Source organism: Canis lupus, chromosome 24 (genome assembly GCF_011100685.1).
Source record: "Canis lupus familiaris isolate Mischka breed German Shepherd chromosome 24, alternate assembly UU_Cfam_GSD_1.0, whole genome shotgun sequence".
In the NCBI taxonomy this organism is placed as follows: Eukaryota; Metazoa; Chordata; class Mammalia; order Carnivora; family Canidae; genus Canis; species Canis lupus.
In genome coordinates this window covers 30675169-30693975 of record NC_049245.1, presented here as the reverse complement: position 1 = coordinate 30693975, position 18807 = coordinate 30675169, and the positions used below count along the sequence as shown (strand labels likewise).

The following is an 18807-nucleotide window of genomic DNA, read 5'->3' as shown; positions in this document are numbered from 1 at the left end:
ACCCATGACCACAGTGCCTTAGATAGCCAGTCCAGATGCTCCCACCACTACTCTCCCTGCCTCACCCTTGAATACGGTCATTGGTTACCACTTTTGCGCCAGCTGTTCCCTCTGCCTGGAAAGCACGTCCTGCTTTTGGCCCAACTTTTTCACATCAATAGGAGTTAGTTAACTGTTACTCTCTCAGAGAAGCCCTACAAGACTGTATAATCTGAAAAAATTCTTGTCCTGCATCACTATCCATTCTCTCTGCTTAATTTTCTTCATAGCACTTTCCAAAATCTGAAATTATATACATTTGCTCTTTGACTTGTGGAATCACCCAGTTGACTGGAAGCTCAAAGGGGACTTTGTCTATTTCTCTATATCCCAAGTACCTACAAAAGTGCCAAATACATATTAGGGACTCAATAAATATCTGTCAGTTGAATAAATGAGTTAGTAAGCAAATGACTCTGCCACAGGGCCAGATTTGAGCTTATGACACACAGAAGGAATCAATAACATTTGAGTCAGTGAACGAATAAGTCCATGGAGGGGCCACGTCTATTTCTCCCTAGGCCACATCCAAGTACACAGAGTCCTTTACACTGAGTTAACCATCCCAGTGGATCTGATTTCCCCCTGGCACATGGATAAAGCCCCTATCTCAGGCCATTCTAACCACTCTATCCTTCCTTTTTAGGCCTTACCAGAAGGGCAGACAGCTTCGTGGGACACAGCCAAAGAGGACGAAAACCGCAATAAGAATCGATATGGAAATATCATTTCCTGTAAGAGCCCTGAGGGTTTGGGGAGCAACCAGTTCAGGGTTCAGAGGAGCCCAAGGCTATTCTGGTGACACAAGAGGGGTTTAAGGCATTGTGGGTTTAAGGCATCATGACTGCTGCTGGCCCCACTGCAAGGGGGGCAGGTGTTGTAAGGTGAGTGTCACCACGCAGGGCATGCATGGGCCAAGACACTTGGTGGCACCAGACCTGCAGGAGGAAAGTATGTTTTGTCAGAGGTAGGGGAAGCATGCAAGGTCATTGCCTTTTTCTCAACAACAGCTTTAACATTCCTATAATAACCCCTGATACATGGTTTGATGAAGGCAGTGTTGCGGAGCAGTTAAGAGTTCTATGGAGTCAGACCACCTGAGCTTCTATCCCAGCTGTGGGGCCCTGGGAAAGTTCCAGTTTCTTCCCTTCAAAGAGATATAAAGACAGGGCCATTTTATAAAGGTATGTAGCCCTTTGCACAGTGCTTGGCAGCATTACTCTTAGCCGTAGAATTAGTTTCTTGTGGTCACTGATGAGCAGTACAGATATATAATAACATCTTATTTTAATCAGAAATCACTGAATCCCCATCTGCAGACATGAAATGAGCTGGGTTGGTAGGGAGATGCACATGATCTGATGTCCATTTTGAAAAGATCACTAGGGAGCAGCCCAGGTGACTCAGCAGTTTAGCACTGCCCGTCAGCCCAAGGCCTGATCCTGAAGACCCGGGATCGAGTCCCAGTGTCGGGCTCCCTGCATGGAGCCTGCTTCTCCTTCTGCCTGTGTCTCTGCCTCTCTCTGTGTGTCTCTCATAAATAAATAAATAAAATCTTAAGATCACTAGGGTAGCTGATTGGGAGGGTAGATTAGATTGGGAGAGACTGGAGGCAGAGGGACTAGCCAGGAGGCTACTGCAGTGGTCCCAGCGATGGATGGTGAGGCCTGAACAAGGGTAGTGCCAACATTTGTGTGTGACTGTGCATAATTTTCAGTGCTAGACTGTGAGGGTGAGAGATACTACAGTGGGAACTGCATACCAGACATAGGTCACACAGTATTATCACTGCCAAATATTGGTATGTACAGCCTTCAAAGCAGCATAAATATAGAGAGGACAAAGTTACCTCATACAAAATGTTGAGCGCATGGTCTGATTAGAACAAGAGTTGACAACAGCTTTTGTCTGCCATGGTGTACTCCACCTGGACCTTTGGATATCTCACCAATTGTGCGCAGAGCATTTCTAGCCTCAGCTCTCAGGATTACCCCATCTAGCCAAAAACAGAGTGGGGGGGGGGGGGAAGATCCCAAATAACAAATTATTTCTAGCACACTTCAGTGTTTTGTTTTGTTTAACTGTCTAGACATTGCCTAAGAAAAAAAATTGGAGGAAGAAAGCGTAAGATACAGGCAGCTTGCAAAGGAAGAAAGAGGCAGAAGTTTTAGCTTAGCTGTTTCCTGTGCTGATTTAGGCATGGGCTATGAATGGTAGAACTAATCAAAAAACATTTATAATTTGTCTCTTGGAAGAGAGTAATGCAGGCAGCAAGATTTCTTGCAAGTGAAGTGTTGGAGATGCTCGAACAATCAGGAAGTGTGTTATTAAGACCCGTGATGCGTGGGCCTCTGCTGAGCCAGGCTCTGCTCCCACGGAGCTGGGCAGGCGGCTGCTCATTCTGACCATCCTCTGCTCGAGCACCGTGCATACCATGTCTTACAATATCTGGCCACTTGTCCGTCCCCCCTTTCAGACTGTGAGTTTAGATAGGGGCCACTAATTAGGCTGTGAGACCTTAGGTGATCATGCCAAACGTTAGTCGTCTCTGTAAAATGGGTACAACAATGTCTTCCTCCCAGGGGGTTGCACAGATAAGAAAAAAGATAAATGGCTAGAGCACAGCGAAGAGACCCTGCCTCCCCAAGAGATAAGGATATCCAGCCTGGGCCAGGTATCCGTGCAAAGCCACACCCGTCTATCTTCCAGACATTTCTGCACATCCTCGGCAGCCAGCACCTTTGCCCGAGCTATTGTCAGCTCTCACCTGGACCCTGCCCAGCCTTCTTCCTGCTGCTGCACATCTAATCTGACCCTCAGCTTCCACCTATCTGATCTCTGACAGAAGCCAGAGAGACCGCCTCAGAATGGGAATTGGATCGTGTCACTTTCCTACTGAAAACCTTTCAAATGGCTTTCTTTCATTTCTTTTTTTAATATAAATTTATTTTTTAATTGATGTTCAATTTGCCAACATATAGAATAACACCCAGTGCTCATCCTGTCAAATGCCCCCCTCAGTGCCCGTCACCCAGTCACCCCCACCCCCCGCCCACCTCCCCTTCCACCACCCCTAGTTCATTTCCCAGAGTTAGGAGTCTCTCATGTTCTGTCTCCCTTTCTGATATTTCCCACTCATTTTTTCTCCTTTCCCCTTTATTCCCTGTCACTATTTTTTTATATTCCCCAAATGAATGAGACCATATAATGTTTGTCCTTCTGGGATTGACTTATTTCATTCAGCATAATACCCTCCAGCTCCATCCACATCGAAGCAAAGCACTCCTTATGCAAAGGCCCTCAGCTACCTCTCCACTCCTATTTCGTACTGTCCTCCCCATCCTGGTTTCCCCCATTAAGCCACACTGGTCTTTATTCAGTCCCTTGAGCTTTCTGTGCTCATTCACACCACAGGGACTTTGCACATTCTGCTCACTCTATCTAAGTGCTCTTCCCGCCTCACTTTGCTCTACTAAATTCTACTTATTCTTCAGATCCTTCTTGGTCACCACGTCCTCAGGGAATTCCTCTGACCCTCCGAATTTGGTCAAAACCCCATTATTCACCCTTTGGGCACAATACCTATCTTCTCCTTAATCCTCATCAGCATTGTGATTTGAGAGGCATTTGGATGACTGTTGGCTGACTGTTTTCATCACTGGAATAGATGTTCTGTGACAGCAGGCAGATGACTGTACTTCTGTGTCCCCAAACCTGGCATATGGTTGGGGCTCAGTACAGAGGAACTAAATGTTGGAAAGCAGACTCTCTGTAAGACCCCGAAGGGCTTCCGCCATGGGCCTCTCCCTTCTGGCTTCACGGATAAAATAGAGAATAGTCAGGGAGCAGGGAGGGAAGCAGACCGGCACATAATGACACAGGGAGCAATGATATACCATTGCAGAAGCAAGATGCTCCTGAGCCTGAATGGGGGCCGAGAGTCGGGACACAGAGACAGACAAGACGAAAACCTTCCTGTCCCCCGTGAGAGCTGAGTCTCAGAAGGGTAGCAAGGGAAAACAATGAAAGGGAATGTACTCCATCACTAGGGGCGCAGAAGATGCTGCCGGCACCTGTCCCACCCACACCCTGTGGCCTCACCACCTGGTGTGCAGTGACACCAGCAGGCGGCCTGGCATCCAAGGCTGGGACTAGGGTGAGCAGGCGAGGCACCCAGCATGCAGAATTCAAGGAGATGCCACGCTCAGCTGCAGGATGCCAAGAGCAAGCACCTTGCGGAGGTGGGTGCCCTGGGCACCTCGCTTGCTTCCCCCTCATGCTGCCCTGTCTGCATCTCTTTGCCTGAGGACTTGCTCCAAAGCCAGGGCAAGACACTCTGTGCAAAAGGAAGTGTCTCTCTGGCCTGTGGCATCACCCAGCTCCTCATCATCCCACTGAGGGCATGTTCTATGCCTTTCCCAGGGTTCCCACAGGGACTGGGCCACAGTAGGAACTGGCTTTCCCACTGTAGGAACTGGCTTAAAATCCCCTCCCTTAGGGGCTGCTTTCTCTCAGCCGCCTCACTGCCTCTCTCCTGCAGAAACCACATGCATTGGGATCCTCATCTTGCATCTCCTTCTGGGGAAACCCCCCCAAGGGAGGTAGAGAGAATTCAAACAACTAACGATACCACATTTATTTTTTTTAAGATTTTATTTATTTATTCATGAGAGATGCAGAGAGAGAGAGAGAGAGAGAGAGAGAGAGAGAAAGGCAGAGACACAGGCAGAGGGAGAAGCAGGCTCCATGCAGGGAGCCCAACGTGGGACTCGATCCCGGGTCTCCAGGATCAGTCCCTGGGCTGAAGGTGGTGCTAAACCACTGAGCCACCGGGGCTGCCCCACATTTAAAAAAAAAAAAAAAGATTTTATTTATTCATGAGAGACCCACAGAGAGGGGCAGAGACGTAGGCAGGGGGAGAAGCAGGCTCCCTGTGGGGAGACCCCAGGATCACAACCTGAGCCAAAGGCAGACGCTCGACCACTGAGCCACCCAGGCACCCCCTAGTAATACCACCTTGACAGGCTCAAACAAACCTGAATCTCCTTTCTAACTTAAGGGTCAGTAATTCTGCAGTACACTGCAGCCTGATTGGGTCTACACCCACTACAAAAGGAGACCAGGATCAGGCAACCTGTGCATTCAAACGCCCTAAAAGACACCGAGGAACCAAACAAAGACAGAGTCCTGGAATAAAAAGAGAAACTGCCCCGAGGAGTGGAAAGTGTTCCTGCCCTTGTATGTGTCCCTCCCCAAGGCAAAGTCTGCTGCGGCTTGATAAATAGAAATATTCTTGGCACCAGAAGAAAACCAAGTGTGATTAGCATCTTAAGGAACCCAGAGCTCTGGGAGGCTGGAGTGCAAGGGACAAAGGCCCAGGCCAGGAGGACAGAAAAGATTAAAGAGGAGAAGGAGGAGGGGAGGGCACTGCCTACAAATGAAACAATGAAGGAGAAACCTTGGCTAAATCAGCCCTTTCTTCCAAATGAGGCTGTTTAGAATTTGGTAACAGAGACAGTGGGGCTTGCAGGGCTGGGAGGACAGGGAAGTGAAAGGGAAGGAAGTGAATGGAGATCCAGAACAAAGAGTTCTTTGCTTTCAAGCAGCTCTGGGGCAGAGACTGGGGAGGAGGGGAAATTTCAAGAATACCCCAGCATTCCCACGTGGATGATCTGGAGGGGGCCTTCTGTGCTGCCGGGGCTGGGAAGAAGTTATAGGGAGGAGAGGAAGTGATCTCAGGGGTTGCAAATGTCATCAGCTCCGCCAGGGTCCCAGCAGGAAATGTGACCCTCAAGGAGGGGGATTTGAAGAGAATTTAATCAAGTGATTTTTGTCTAAAGGGGTGAGCTAGGTTGGTGTAGGAAGCTGACAAGGAATAGTGCAGTCCTCAAGGCTCACTACCCCAAGGAGAAGCTACCAAGATCCCCCAGAAAGAGAGATGGCCTAACAGGAGGTGTGGCCTTCAGTGGCATCGCTGTCAGCCCACGGTCGCCTCAGCAAGCAGAGCTGAGGAAATAAGGACATTGGTCGAATCCTCTTGGTCCAGTTCCTGCAGGTGCTTTCCATTGGCTAAACCCAACCTGAAGCCAGACGACGAGGGAGTCCACAGACCTAGTCCACTGGGCCCAGCTGTACTAGAATATCGGATCTGGGGGACAGGTGGAGCCAGGTTCTAGTCTCAGTTCTTCCCTTGACCGGGTGCATGACCTTTAAGCAAGGTCACTTCATCTCTTTGACCGTCCTCAGTTTCTCCTGTCTCAATGTACGAAGGACAGATTAGGATGAATGAAGGGTGGATGACTACTGAATCCAAATCCATGTAGAGACTTCTAAACCCAGATGAGACTTAGGCCAGCCTCTTTGAGTTCACAGGTGAGGAATGATGATCCAGAGATGTAGAGTCCCTGGCCTGGGTCACATAGCAGGTTTGCAGGACACTCATGACCAGCGCTCCAGGCTCGTGCTGCCAGGGTGCCATGTGCTTCCTGGCAAGGCATACTTCTGCATCAAGATGCATCATGCTGTTGGGGGAGGACATGCTAAGGGCTCTGACCTCAGAACAAATGGCCAGCTGGAATGAGCTCTTCAGAGAGGCCATTCTCAATTCCAGGGAGGAACTCAGGTTCAAAACAAACACAGAAGCTTTTCTTTTTCTTTTTTTTTTTTTTTTAAGATTTTATTTATTTATTCATGATAGTCACACAGAGAGAGAGAGAGGCAGAGACATAGGCAGAGGGAGAAGCAGGCTCCATGCAGGGAGCCCGACGTGAGATTCGATCCAGGTTCTCCAGGATCATGCCCCGGGCCAAACCGCTGCGCCACCCAGGGATCCCCAGAAGCTTTTCTCATAATAGTTTCTCTGCTGATTCCTAGGGAGATGGAACTAGGATGACAAAGTGGGCACTTTGTTCAGTGCTCCTGACTCTCTGTCCCCCTTCTCCTTTGGGGTCTCTGAGGGCGGCCCGTGCCTGGGTCCTACAGACAGCTCTTGGTACAGAAGTCATCAGTACCCTGCTTCATCAGAAGACTTGTTCTGGCCACTGGAGCTCTCTCTCCCTGCCCGCAGAGCAAGCCTGCTGAGACCTGAACCATCCCCCACAGTAGCCTTCAGCCCTCAGGGGTTGACTGAGGAGAGTGGGTGTGTGAACATCCTGGCCCATCTCCCCTGTGGCAGAAAAGCCTGCTGGATCTTCCAGCAGGACAGAGCCGTAGTTGTCTGAGGTGGTAACTGGCTTGATGACAAACCCCTTCCCAGAGTCCTTCCTTTCTCATCCCCTTTCCATCTCCCTTCCCACTTCTGGGGATCACCTTCCATACCAACTACTTGCGCTCAAATCCTTATCTCAGATCCTGCTTCCAAGGGAACCTGAAATGAGAAAACTTGCTTCTCTCCAGAAAATTCCCTCAGTGGAGTGTGGGCTGGATGCCCTGTTTAGGATGAAGCAGAAAATGCATCAGGCAGTCCCCTGTGCCTCTGCCTTCTCCCAGCGCTCTGCCCCTCCATGCTGAACCCCTCTACCCAACCCCCCCCCACCAAAGGCTCCAAGGAGGTCCCTGCAGAGGGGAACCAACCACCCATCCTCAGCCAGCATGGAAAGGCCAGAGCAAGGAGGTGGAGGGACTGCCAGGCTGTTTCCCTGTCCTACCCTCTTCCTTGATAATGGTAATTCAATCAAGATTGAATATGCAGACCTTTACCTTCAATGAGGTACCCAGGCAGTCTCCGTGGAGCTGTATGCCTCTTCCCTCTCCACTCGTGCAAGATGATGGCATTAACATTTCCAATCCTTCTAGGAAATGATTTTTCAGCTCCACAGTTCATTGTAATGAGCCAAATCTCTTTTCTCTGAAAAATTGCACCTTTTCTTTACCCTCCTGAGTGCCCAGAAGACGGGAAGAAAGGACATCATATATCCAAGTGATAGTCTCTCCCCAGCCCCACCTCTCACAAGTGATTCTCTTCTTAAGTGGATTAAGGAGGAGACCCGTTCATTCACTGGGTTACCTTTGATGGGCAAGGAGGAGAGGAGAGGTTGTGGTTTGTCTGGAGGGTTGGAATAGCACACAGAAGGAAAGAGCCCTCGCCTCTGGGGTGGGAGTGGGAACACCACAGGATGAGCAGTGTTGGAGTAGGAATTGGCACAGAAGGAGCATGGGCGCAGTGGGACTTGGGGTTCCAGGAGGAATAGGGATCCCACCACTCTATGAGAAAGTCCTTAATCTTATATCTTCTTAGTTGTTAAACTTCTTAGAGCCTTGAGTTTTTCATCCATAAAATGGGGTGATAATGATGATGATGAGATGATAGATAGATGATAGATAGATAGATAGATAGATAGATAGATAGATAGATAGATAGACACACACACACACACCTCACAGGGTTACTATGACAATCAAATTGCATAGCACCTGTTGGCCCTCTAAAATAGTACCTGGAACGTCGTACACACTCCACACAAGTAAATTCCTCTGCCTCACCACCTAACATAAGGTGGATGTCTAGTCTCAGGCTCAATTCTAGAAGGACCTTTTGGTCTTTCCCAAGACAAACTGAAGTGAATAACAAGGGCATCCCAATGCTACATAATTGAACATTGATCTGCACGCTCAAACCCGAGTGTGCATCAGCTTCTCCTAGAGGGCTAGTTAAAATACGTATTTCTGGGCCCCACACCGGAGTTTCTGATTCAGCAGGTTAGGGCTAGGACTCAAGAATTTTTATTTCTAACAAGCTCCCGGGCATCACTGACGCTATTGGTTAAGGGACTACATTTTGAGAACCACTAATCTAGAATAATAATTCAACTGAATTCACATCCTTGTGTTTGATTTGTTATAACATACCAGGTGCTTTCATATCTTCTTTTAATCCTTGCAGTCCGTCTGCAAAGGTAGATATGATTTTGATGTTATAGTTGGGTAAAGTGAGGCTCAGAGGAGGAAAGGAATTTTCCCCAGGTGATGTGGTTAGTGTGTGACACATTTCCCACCTGTCTCCAGAGTCTACTTGATCCCTTGGTCTCTCCTGCAGAAAGCAGAATCTGAGGACAGAACAGAATGGATCTGCAGATGGGGTAAGGGATCAGCTATGTGGAAAGCGGGTATTTGAGCACAGGATCCAGGCACACCTTGCCAGTTCTGGGTAAAGAGCCTTGAGTCACAAGCCAGGTTACCTAGAATCAACTGTATGGCTCTTAAGCAAAGGGTCTTGCCCCTTTCTGGTTCTCAGCTTTTCAGACACAAATATGAATTCATTTATTAAACAAATCATTATTGAGTATCTGCTATGTGCCACACACTATAGAGGAGCTCGGTGACTAGGGTTCCCTTCCTTATTTTTTAAAAAAGATTTTATTTATTTATTCATGAGAGACACAGAAAGAGAGGCAGAGACACAGGCAGAGGGAGAAGCAGGCTCCCTGTGGGGAGCCTGATACGGGACTCGATGCCAGGATCCTGGGATCACGCCCTGAATCAAAGGCAGATGCTCAACCCTTGAGCCACCAAGGTGTCACAGGTGCCCTTCCTTAAATAGAATGTGAAAGGGAGCCACAGGTTAATCAGGTAGCCACAGAAATACAGTTGTTCTAAGAGTTCTGAACAGGGATCTCTCAGAGTCTTAGGTGGAGAGAGATCATAGGAAACTTCCTGAGTAAGGAACATCGAGCAGAGAAGAATGAGAATGTTGCCAGACTTGTGGAGGTGGGTTGGGGGTGTTCTTTTACATGTGCAAAGGCCCTGGGGTCAGAGCAGATACTGTGCATTTGAGCAACTGAAAAAAGTGTAGTTATCAGCATATAGTATGTGGGAAAGGGAGCATGAGGCTAGACTGGGTAGTGGGTCCCAAACCATCAGATCATGCAAAGCGCTGTGGGCTTTGTTCCCTGTTAGTGGTGTCCTGAGCCGATTCATACCAGCTTGCAAGAACAGATTGTTAAATTTTTAGGAATTTTGTGAGCTAGTTGATGCCATGTTGGTAGCTTGAAATTAGTCATGGTGGGAGTATTTATACCACAGGAATCAGCAGACTATACCGATCAGGGCCTCTTTTTCCCTCCAGAGAGCTGTTTGCTAAACATTTAGCAGCATACCGCTGGTCTTTATCCTAAAATGACGAGGAACATATTGATTCCAGAGGGATGGTGTTTCTGTTCCCCTAGAGTTGTGTTCCGGTCTCTGCGTCTTTGCAGTGATGTCTCCCCTCCACTGGCTGCCACCAGCTTTCTCCTCCCCGCAGGCCCCTTCTTGCCCATCTCCCACCTCAGCTGAGAGCCAGGTGGGGCCAGCCTCTTCTCACCTCACCGTGGAGGAGTTTGCTTCTCCTCTGTGTGACTCTTCCCGGCTCCTTGTCTGGAATATCAAACGGGGAGTACTAAATTAGCTGTTTTTCAGGCTCGCGAAATGTAGATAGAGCATAATGAACGTTCTGGGCTGCTTGTAAATTACCTTGTATAAACTCCTTCACATCGCCCGCTGCCCCATCTTTCTCTATGCGCCTGTGGATAAACACAATTTTTTATCCTTCTAATTATATAAAGTTAGAAGAAGAAGAAGGGGACACAGAATAATATTAGTATCTCCCAGAAGGAATAAATAAACCATGAGGACGCTGCTACTCCATGCGGTGCCTTTCTGGTGGGCCTTCAGCTGAATTGCGCCCTTTCGAAAATACACACCATAGCTTTGCCTCTGCAGCACGTGGATTTACATCTGGTACAGAAGGGCCAGGGGGGGAACACCACATTTCTAAGCATCTCAGCTCTCATCCTCATATTCAGCCCAGAACCACCATTTATTAAGTACCTACTGCATACCAGGCACTGTTTTTTGTTTTGTTTTGTTTTTTTTTTTTTCTGTTTTAGAGCAGTCTAAGGTTTCAGAAGAAGTGAGCAGAACGTACAGAGAGAGTTCCCATATGCCTGTTTCCCGCCCACATTCAGATTCTCGAATTATTATCACCTTGTGTGCTATGTTTGTTAGAATTAATGAACCAGTATCGATCCATTATAGTTAGCTAAAGTCCATAGTTTACACTAGCATCTACTCTTTGTGTTGTGCAGTTTGGTGGGATTTGAAAAATGTATAATGACACGTATCCACCATTATAGTATCAGTGACACAATAGTGTCACTGACCTGAAACACCCCCGTGTTCCATCCAGCTGTTCATCCTCTCGCCAAGTCCCCAGCAACCACTGATTATTTACTGTGTCCCTACCAGAATGTCATAGAGCTGGAATCACACAGTGTGAAGCCTTTTCACACTGGCTTGTTTCACTTAGCAGTAGGTGTCTATGTTTCCTCTGTGTCTTTTCATGGTTTGATCATTCATTTCTAAATAATCCCTGAATGGTATTCCATTGTATGGGTATACCGATTTGTCTATCCATTCATCTATTGAAAGACATCTTGGATTTTTTTCTTCTAAGTTTTGGCAGCTATGAGTAAAACTGCTATAAACATTTGTGTGCAGGTTTTTGTGTGGATGTAAGTTTTCAACTCATTTGGGTAAATACCAAAAACAGCAATTGCTGGGATCATAAGATAAGAGTATGGTTGGTTTTCAAAGAAACTGCCAAACTGTCTCCCAAAGTGGCAGCACCATTTTGCATGCCCACCAGCAACAAACTGAGAGGTCCTGTTGCTCTATATCCTCACTAGCATTTGGTGTTGTCAATGTTCTAGACTTGGGCTGTTCTATTAGGTATATAGAGATATCTCATTATTGTTTTCATTTGAAATTCTCTGCTGACATATGATGTTGAGCATTTTTTATGTATTTATCTGGTATCTGTGTACCTTTATAGCAGAGGTGTCTGTGCAGATCTTTTGCCCATTTCTTTTTTTTATTAAGATTTTATTTATTTATTCATGAGCGACACAGAGAGAGGGAGAGAGAGGCAGAGACACAGGCAGAGGGAGAAGCAGGCTCCATGCAGGGAACCTGACGTGGGACTTGATCCCAGAACTCCCGGATCATGTCCCAGGCTGAAGGCAGGCACTAAGCCACTGAGCCACCTGGGCTGCCCTTTTGCCCATTTCTTAATTGGGTTGTTGTCTTGTTGCATTTAAGAGTTCTTTGTATAGCGTGAGTAGAAGTCCTTTATCTGGTATCTTACAAATATTTTCTCCCGGTATGTGGCTTGTCTTTTCATTTTCTTAACATCCTCACACTTTTCATGCCTGCGTTTCCTCATTTAATCCCCCCAGTACTCCATGAGCTATATGTTATTGGTTCACTTTCCTAAGCAACCCAAGCTAAGAGAGAGCAATTGACTTAAGTGATAGGGCTAAGGTCTGAACCCAGATCTGACATTGAGCTCCCTACCTTGCATCATCAGTATATCCCACTTGCCATAGGTTAGCCCTCTGGGAATGAATATTGGTCACTGCATAATAAAAATAGCATTTCGCAGCCCCAGAAAATAGAGGTATCCTATATTTGGACGCCCTGCAGAGCCCAGCATGGACACTTGCATCTGAGTGCCTTAATGTGGAAAGGAGAGCCCTCTGTAACCTGACCCCTGCCTGCCCCTCTCTCTCTTCTCCTGTTGGCTAATCTTCTTTCACACTGTGTCCATAAGACAGGACATGGTTTTCCACCTCCCCACCATGCTTGCTCTTTCTGGAGCACTGCCTCCACTCTTGTCTTCCCTCTGATGGAAAGACCCTTCCTCACTGTCTACTAGTCAAGTCTTACCTCATTTTTTAAATTCCTCATTCACATACTACTTCACAAAGCCCTCCTTTTTCCACTTTCTAGATCTGGAAGTTGGACTTCCATGTACAGTCTGTCTCCCACACGACACCAACAAATTCCTTAAGCATGAGTATCATTTTGACAGTACTTCCTGGGGCGCCTGGGTGACTCAGTTATTTAAGTGTCTGCCTTCGGCTCAGGTCATGATCCCAGGGTCCTGGGATCAAGCCCTGCATAGGGCTGCCAACTCAGCAGGGAGCCTGCTTCTCCCTCTGCCCACTGCTCTTGCTCTCTCTCTCTCTCTCTGTCTCTCAAATAAAAATAAAATCTTAAAAAACAAAACAAAACAGAAATGATGTACTGACAGTACTTCCTCAGGCCATTCAACCAGCCTGCACATAGTAGGTTCTTCATGAATGGATGAAGACACGATACCAACAAACACCATCATTTGGCGGGTAGAGGCTGCTTTCATCATTAAGGATATTTAACTTAAATAAGTTTGTTTCTTTTGGGTTTTTAAAATCATTTTTGCTTCCAGATTTTAACTTTCATTTTATGTTAAAGAAAATTCCTTCTCAACATTTTAAACCAGAATCTCTGATTCCAGTGCTATAGACCCCCGGGGCAGTCATAACTCAATAACTAAAGGAGATTTTTGAATCAATAAGTTATTAGGGAGACCAATGAGTGAAATCACAATGTGCATTTTGACTTTTTTAAGGCTCATAGTTTTTGAAACTGCTGGTAACAGGGCTTACTTAACAGTCTCAGCTCGAAGTTGGGTGCTAGGCCTTGTCTGACTCCTTCCTGGAGCGGGGTGGAGGCCCCCCTGGGAAGTCCCACTTCTGAATACTGCAGGATCTGGGACCAACCATTTGCACAGACTCCAGAAGCAGTGCCTATGGGATGCTAGAAGTCCAGGGGCAGCACCATGTGTGGATGGAGCAGGGGTTCAGGTTCAGACAGACCTGAAATAGAATCTCAGCTCTGCCACTTGAGGCTGCATAACATTGGGGATGTGCTTAACCTCTCTGGGCATCTGTTCATCTGCGAAATGGGAAGAATAAACATACTCTATCATCACTGTATTATTGGGGTAATCTGCAGAGCAATGTTGAGGAATAAATTGATTGAGTAAGATTATATATGTAAAGTCATACCTGCCATGAACTCCAGAAAAGTGAACTTCAAACTCTTGACTTCATGCCCCACTCCCCTACCACCCAAAAGGATGAGTTAGACATCCCACCTGCAACCCTTGCCCATGAGGAGTAAGAAAAGTGGCATCCGGTGTATCTCTGTGTCTATCATAGTGCCCGGCACTTGCTCAATGAATAATTTTTGAATTATTGTATTAATGGATATGAAGTAGTGTCCTGTCCAGTCCTGGACCTATTCCTTACCTTCTCATGTTCAAATTTTTCTCACAGGGAACTGACACCTGCAGATTCCATTTCTCACTTTCTTGCCAGCTAGTGTCTGTTTGGCTTTGGCCAAGGATGTGCACTGGTGGGAGATTTGAAGTCAGGGAAAGGAAGAAGCCCACTCTGTCCCAATCACCAAGTCCTGTTTTAGCAGCGAGAGAGGCCACTCTTTTTTTCCAGCTCCCACCAGAGAGGCTTACGGACTCCAGTTTCCAAGGGGGGTGCCAGCACCCAGCTCTGATAACCTCGCCTCGGCCCTCTGCCCTGCCATTCCCAGTGAGGCATGTCTCCTTGCTAATGCTGATCTCTGAGTTGCCGCACAGCCTCTCTTCGGCTTCTCGGCTCTTCCATCACCGGCTAGCCACTTCTCTGTCATTAATTCCCCACTGCTGTGTATACTTGTAGCAGGTCCCAGTATCCTGCTTAGACCCTTCTTTGGGAGCAGGAATATCTGAGCTCAGAGTTAAGAGAACCTCACTCTTTCAAGTTCTAGCATGCATGGACCATGGGACCAGGCAATCCTTGTGAGCCTCAGTCTCCTCATTTGTAATGGGATCTACACTAATTGTCTCACAGGATCACTGTGAGCATCCAATGAGATGATTTATTCATACACTCACTAAGGGTTTGTGGAGTGCCTGCCACATGTGGAAGCACAGAGGATGGAACAGGGAGTGAAGCACTAATGTCCCTGTTCTCAGGGGCTTCTGGGTAATAGTAGTTGATGTACCTGTGAACCGCAAAGTGCTGCCTCAGTCTTTGTTTTTTGTTTTTTGTTTTTTTTTTTTGTAAATTTATTTTTTATTGGTGTTCAATTTGCCAACATATAGAATAACACCCAGTGCTCATCCCATCAAGTGCCCCCCTCAGTGCCCGTCACCCAGTCACCCCCATCCCCGCCCACCTCCCCTTCCACCACCCCTAGTTCGTTTCCCAGAGTTAGGAGTCTCTCATGTTCTGTCTCCCTTTCTGATATTTCCCACTCATTTTTTCTCCTTTCCCCTTTATTCCCTGTCACTATTTTTTTATATTCCCCAAATGAATGAGACCATATAATGTTTGTCCTTCTGGGATTGACTTATTTCACTCAGCATAATACCCTCCAGCTCCATCCACGTCGAAGCAAATGGTTGCTGCCTCAGTCTTAGCAGGATATGCTGACCCAACCTCCTGACTCTGGGGACACTGGCCAGATGCTCAGAGCCCTTCAGCCCCCTTGCTGGGAACCCTAGCCCTATCCTAGAGCAGACAGAGGATGCAGAGACATGTAGTGATGGATGACAGTGACCTGGACAGCAAGCTGAGCCCCTCTTCCCACTAGACCCAGCCAGGGTTTCTGTCTGTGTGTGTCTGTTAGCATGTCACAGCGTACTTTAATTAGTTGTAAAGGATTAGCCTGATTCTTCTGCACAAGGGTTTTTTTTTTTTTAATGGTTTTTATTTGATGTTATTTGAACTAACTGTGCCATTGACTAAACCCTGCAAATCTTGTTTATGCCTGGATTGTGTTTGAAATGGTATTCTCCGTAACACGTTTTTAGTTATTGATGACCTCTTTTATACTGATGGAGCCAGCTTCACTTGAATGAATGTATTGATAACAATATGTGGCCAACAATCTATTTGCAACAATTCTCCAAGAGGCAAAAGAAAAGCATTTGTGCACATGTGGAAAATAGGTAAATTTGCCATTTTTAAGCAATAATGAAAATGGAGCATATTACTTCGGATCCGACACTTCTCGCCTCCGGAGTGTTTTGATCTTTCTCTCTCACTGCCCTGTAAAGAAAGTATTTCTACTGCCCTTTTAATGACAAAAATCACTAAGACTTAAAGAAGCAGGAGACTCACCCAGGTAGGTAATGGCAGCATTAGAAGGGCAGGTGGAAAAAAAAGAGGAGTACACGCAGTACTTTTTAAGGCACAGTGATCTCCCTAAGCCTCAACTGCCTCATCTGTAAAAGGGGATGAAGATGGGGTGGGGCCAGGGGTCAAACGAGAGAGTGAGTGAGAAGCAGCATGATGCCCGTACTAATACATGGTAGCTCTGCAGGAGGGCAGTGCCCCTCACCGCAGGCCCCTTACCACCACCGCCTTGTTTTCTCTTCTCTCTCTGCAGATGACCATTCCCGGGTGAGGCTGCTGGTGCTGGATGGAGACCCGCATTCTGACTACATCAACGCCAACTACATTGATGTGAGAATCTTCACGGGGCTGGGTAGCTGGGCTCTGGGGTTGGTTGTACCAGGCCCGAGACCTGTGGCCATCCCCCAGTTTCTCCCCGACAAGGGGGCCTTCCCAAAACATGTCCAGAGAGGTCTGGCTCCTCCCTAATTTGTGTGATTAGCATAACCCATGTTGATTTTCTGCCTAAAGCTGCATCCTCTTTGGGGCTGGCTGGAGTAGCCTGCTCTGTGGGCTCCCAGGACAGTTGCCTGTCTTGTTCATTCACCCATTGATTCATTTATACGTGTGTCTGTTTGTCCATCCATTCATTCATTTGAAGGTATAGCCATTTATGCAACACAAATTTAAAAGTGCTTGCTGTGTGCCAGATGCTCTGGGAACCATAAAGCTAAAGGTGCCATGGTCTCTACCCTTTAAAACCTGAGCAGGAAGATAAGCTATGCACATCAATAATTCCAGGGCAAACTGGAAAGTGGTAAGTGTCATATGTTCAGATAAAATGCTGCAGGGATTCAGAGGTGGGCGAAAAAAATCACTTCTTCCATCAGGAATGCAAAATGTGATATGAACCAAAGCTTCAAGCACAGGATGAATTTAAAATTAAAGAGGAAGAAGATGGGCTTCTGGTTAGGGCAGCACAAGCCAAGATGTCGCAGCTGGAAGCAGAAAGTATGTAGCAGCTCGGGTTGAAGGGAGCAGAGGCTATATCATGGGAACAGTGGAAGTAAGTTTTGAGCTAGATCATTGGTGATTCACGATCACACGTAGAAAGCCGGACTTGACTCTGTAGACAAGAAAAAGCTATTGAAAGTTTTTGATCATGGAGGTGACCTGTTCAGAGCAGAGCCTTGGGATGATTTATCTATCACCAAGGGTAAGATAGATCCAAGGACGGAGAGTCTGGGATTCAGACACCCTGGTAGGAAAGGGGCTGCTTCACCAAAGGAGTGAGACAGTTTGCAAAGGGCGAGCACAGCCATCACAGACAGATGTCCTGTCATAGCGGATGCAAGCCAGGCTTCTCAGGACCTCCGCTAGGGGCCTGAGGGCTTGATGAATGAAGGAGATCACCTTGGTCTCTCCGATGCCCAAGTGTTTTTATAGACAGGCTATGAGATGGAGTGGTATGCGTTTGAATTCCCCATAATCTAGGCTGATCCAGATGATTCATTGATTCAACAAATATTTATGGAGCCTTGCATTAGTCATTTGTCTGTTTGCTCTCAGATATGTTTCTTGTCCTTCCCCGTTCTGCTTTGCATTGTTTATATGATTGTGTATGTGAGAGAGAACGTGCCTTTGAGTGTGTGTGTGGGAGGGGGGTCAGGAAGGAGAGCAGGACAACCCCTACAAGGAAGGTGCTGATGGGAGATTGGAAGGCGAAAGGAAATCTGGTATCATCTTCCCCTCTTACTTCTTTGGGTGGCAGCTCCAGCAGTGGCTGCATCCCAGCCATGGAGCCAGCTCCTACCAGGCACACCCACCAGAATTTCCACCTCTCTGGGCTGGCAGCTTCTCTGTCTCCCATCATCCACTAGTTCCAAGGGTGGTTACAGCCTCCTGCTGGTGCCAATCTCAGGGCTGTCACTCTGTTCCCTGGTTAGCATCTCAGCTCCTCTGTAACCTATGTCACCAGCTTCCCAGGCTGAATTCCTTGTGTCTGAAACACCCAGAGTGGTTTTGGGTTCACCTGGACCCTGGCATACAGAGGGCCTTCCCGTGGTCAGGACCTGGGGCTAGAGTTTCAGTGGAAGTCAAGGTAGACACAGTCTCTGTCCCCATGGCCCTTCTAGGAAAGTTCACAAGAAGATGGCCAGTTCAGAACAGCCTGTCTTTGAGCCTGGAGAATGCACTCTGAATATCCACCCATCATACCTCTGGCCTCTCCCTCATGCATCTAGTATTCATTTTCCAAATGCTGAGCAGGTCCTCTACTGTGTACTAGAAATCCAGACCTGAAAAGGGACCAGGTCTGGTGAAGGAGTTAGGTAAGAAAAGAGACCTTCACAGAGCAGGGCCTATGGGAACATAAAGGAAAACCAAAGCATTGGTTGGGGTAGGGGTGGATAGTCAGGGAAGCCTTCCTGGATGAGGTAACACAGTGCTGCCGTAGCCAGTGAGTAAGAGTCCAACAGGCAAGAAGGATTGATAGTAACCTAAGATCACCTCTTGTGTATCAACATTACTTGAACTAGTACCACAACCTCATAAGTGTGATTACTACCCATTTCCAGATGAATTAGCTGAGGCCCCTGATTGATTATGGAAGTTATCCAGATCACACTGCTAGGATGTGGAGGAGAGAGCAGAAGTCTGAATCAGGGGTGGCTTCCCCTCCATGTTCTGCTGGCTTAAATAATAACAGTAAAGCTAGGACAACAGCCAGTGGCTCTAAATTAATCATGTTTGGGCCCCATGAAGGGTGGTATTAAGGGAGTCTGTCCATGGAGAC

General features: G+C 47.2%; 1 protein-coding gene across 2 annotated transcripts in view; it reads left to right on the top strand.

Moving 5' to 3' along the window:
- Positions 1-18807, top strand: part of PTPRT (protein tyrosine phosphatase receptor type T) — a 1032653-nt gene that overhangs the window by 952433 nt on the left and 61413 nt on the right. For both annotated transcript variants that reach the window (XM_038572341.1, XM_038572340.1), the window contains 2 exons: positions 686-773; positions 16288-16364. In XM_038572341.1, the coding sequence (XP_038428269.1) occupies positions 686-773; positions 16288-16364 (165 nt within the window). The remainder of the gene's footprint in view (positions 1-685; positions 774-16287; positions 16365-18807) is intronic.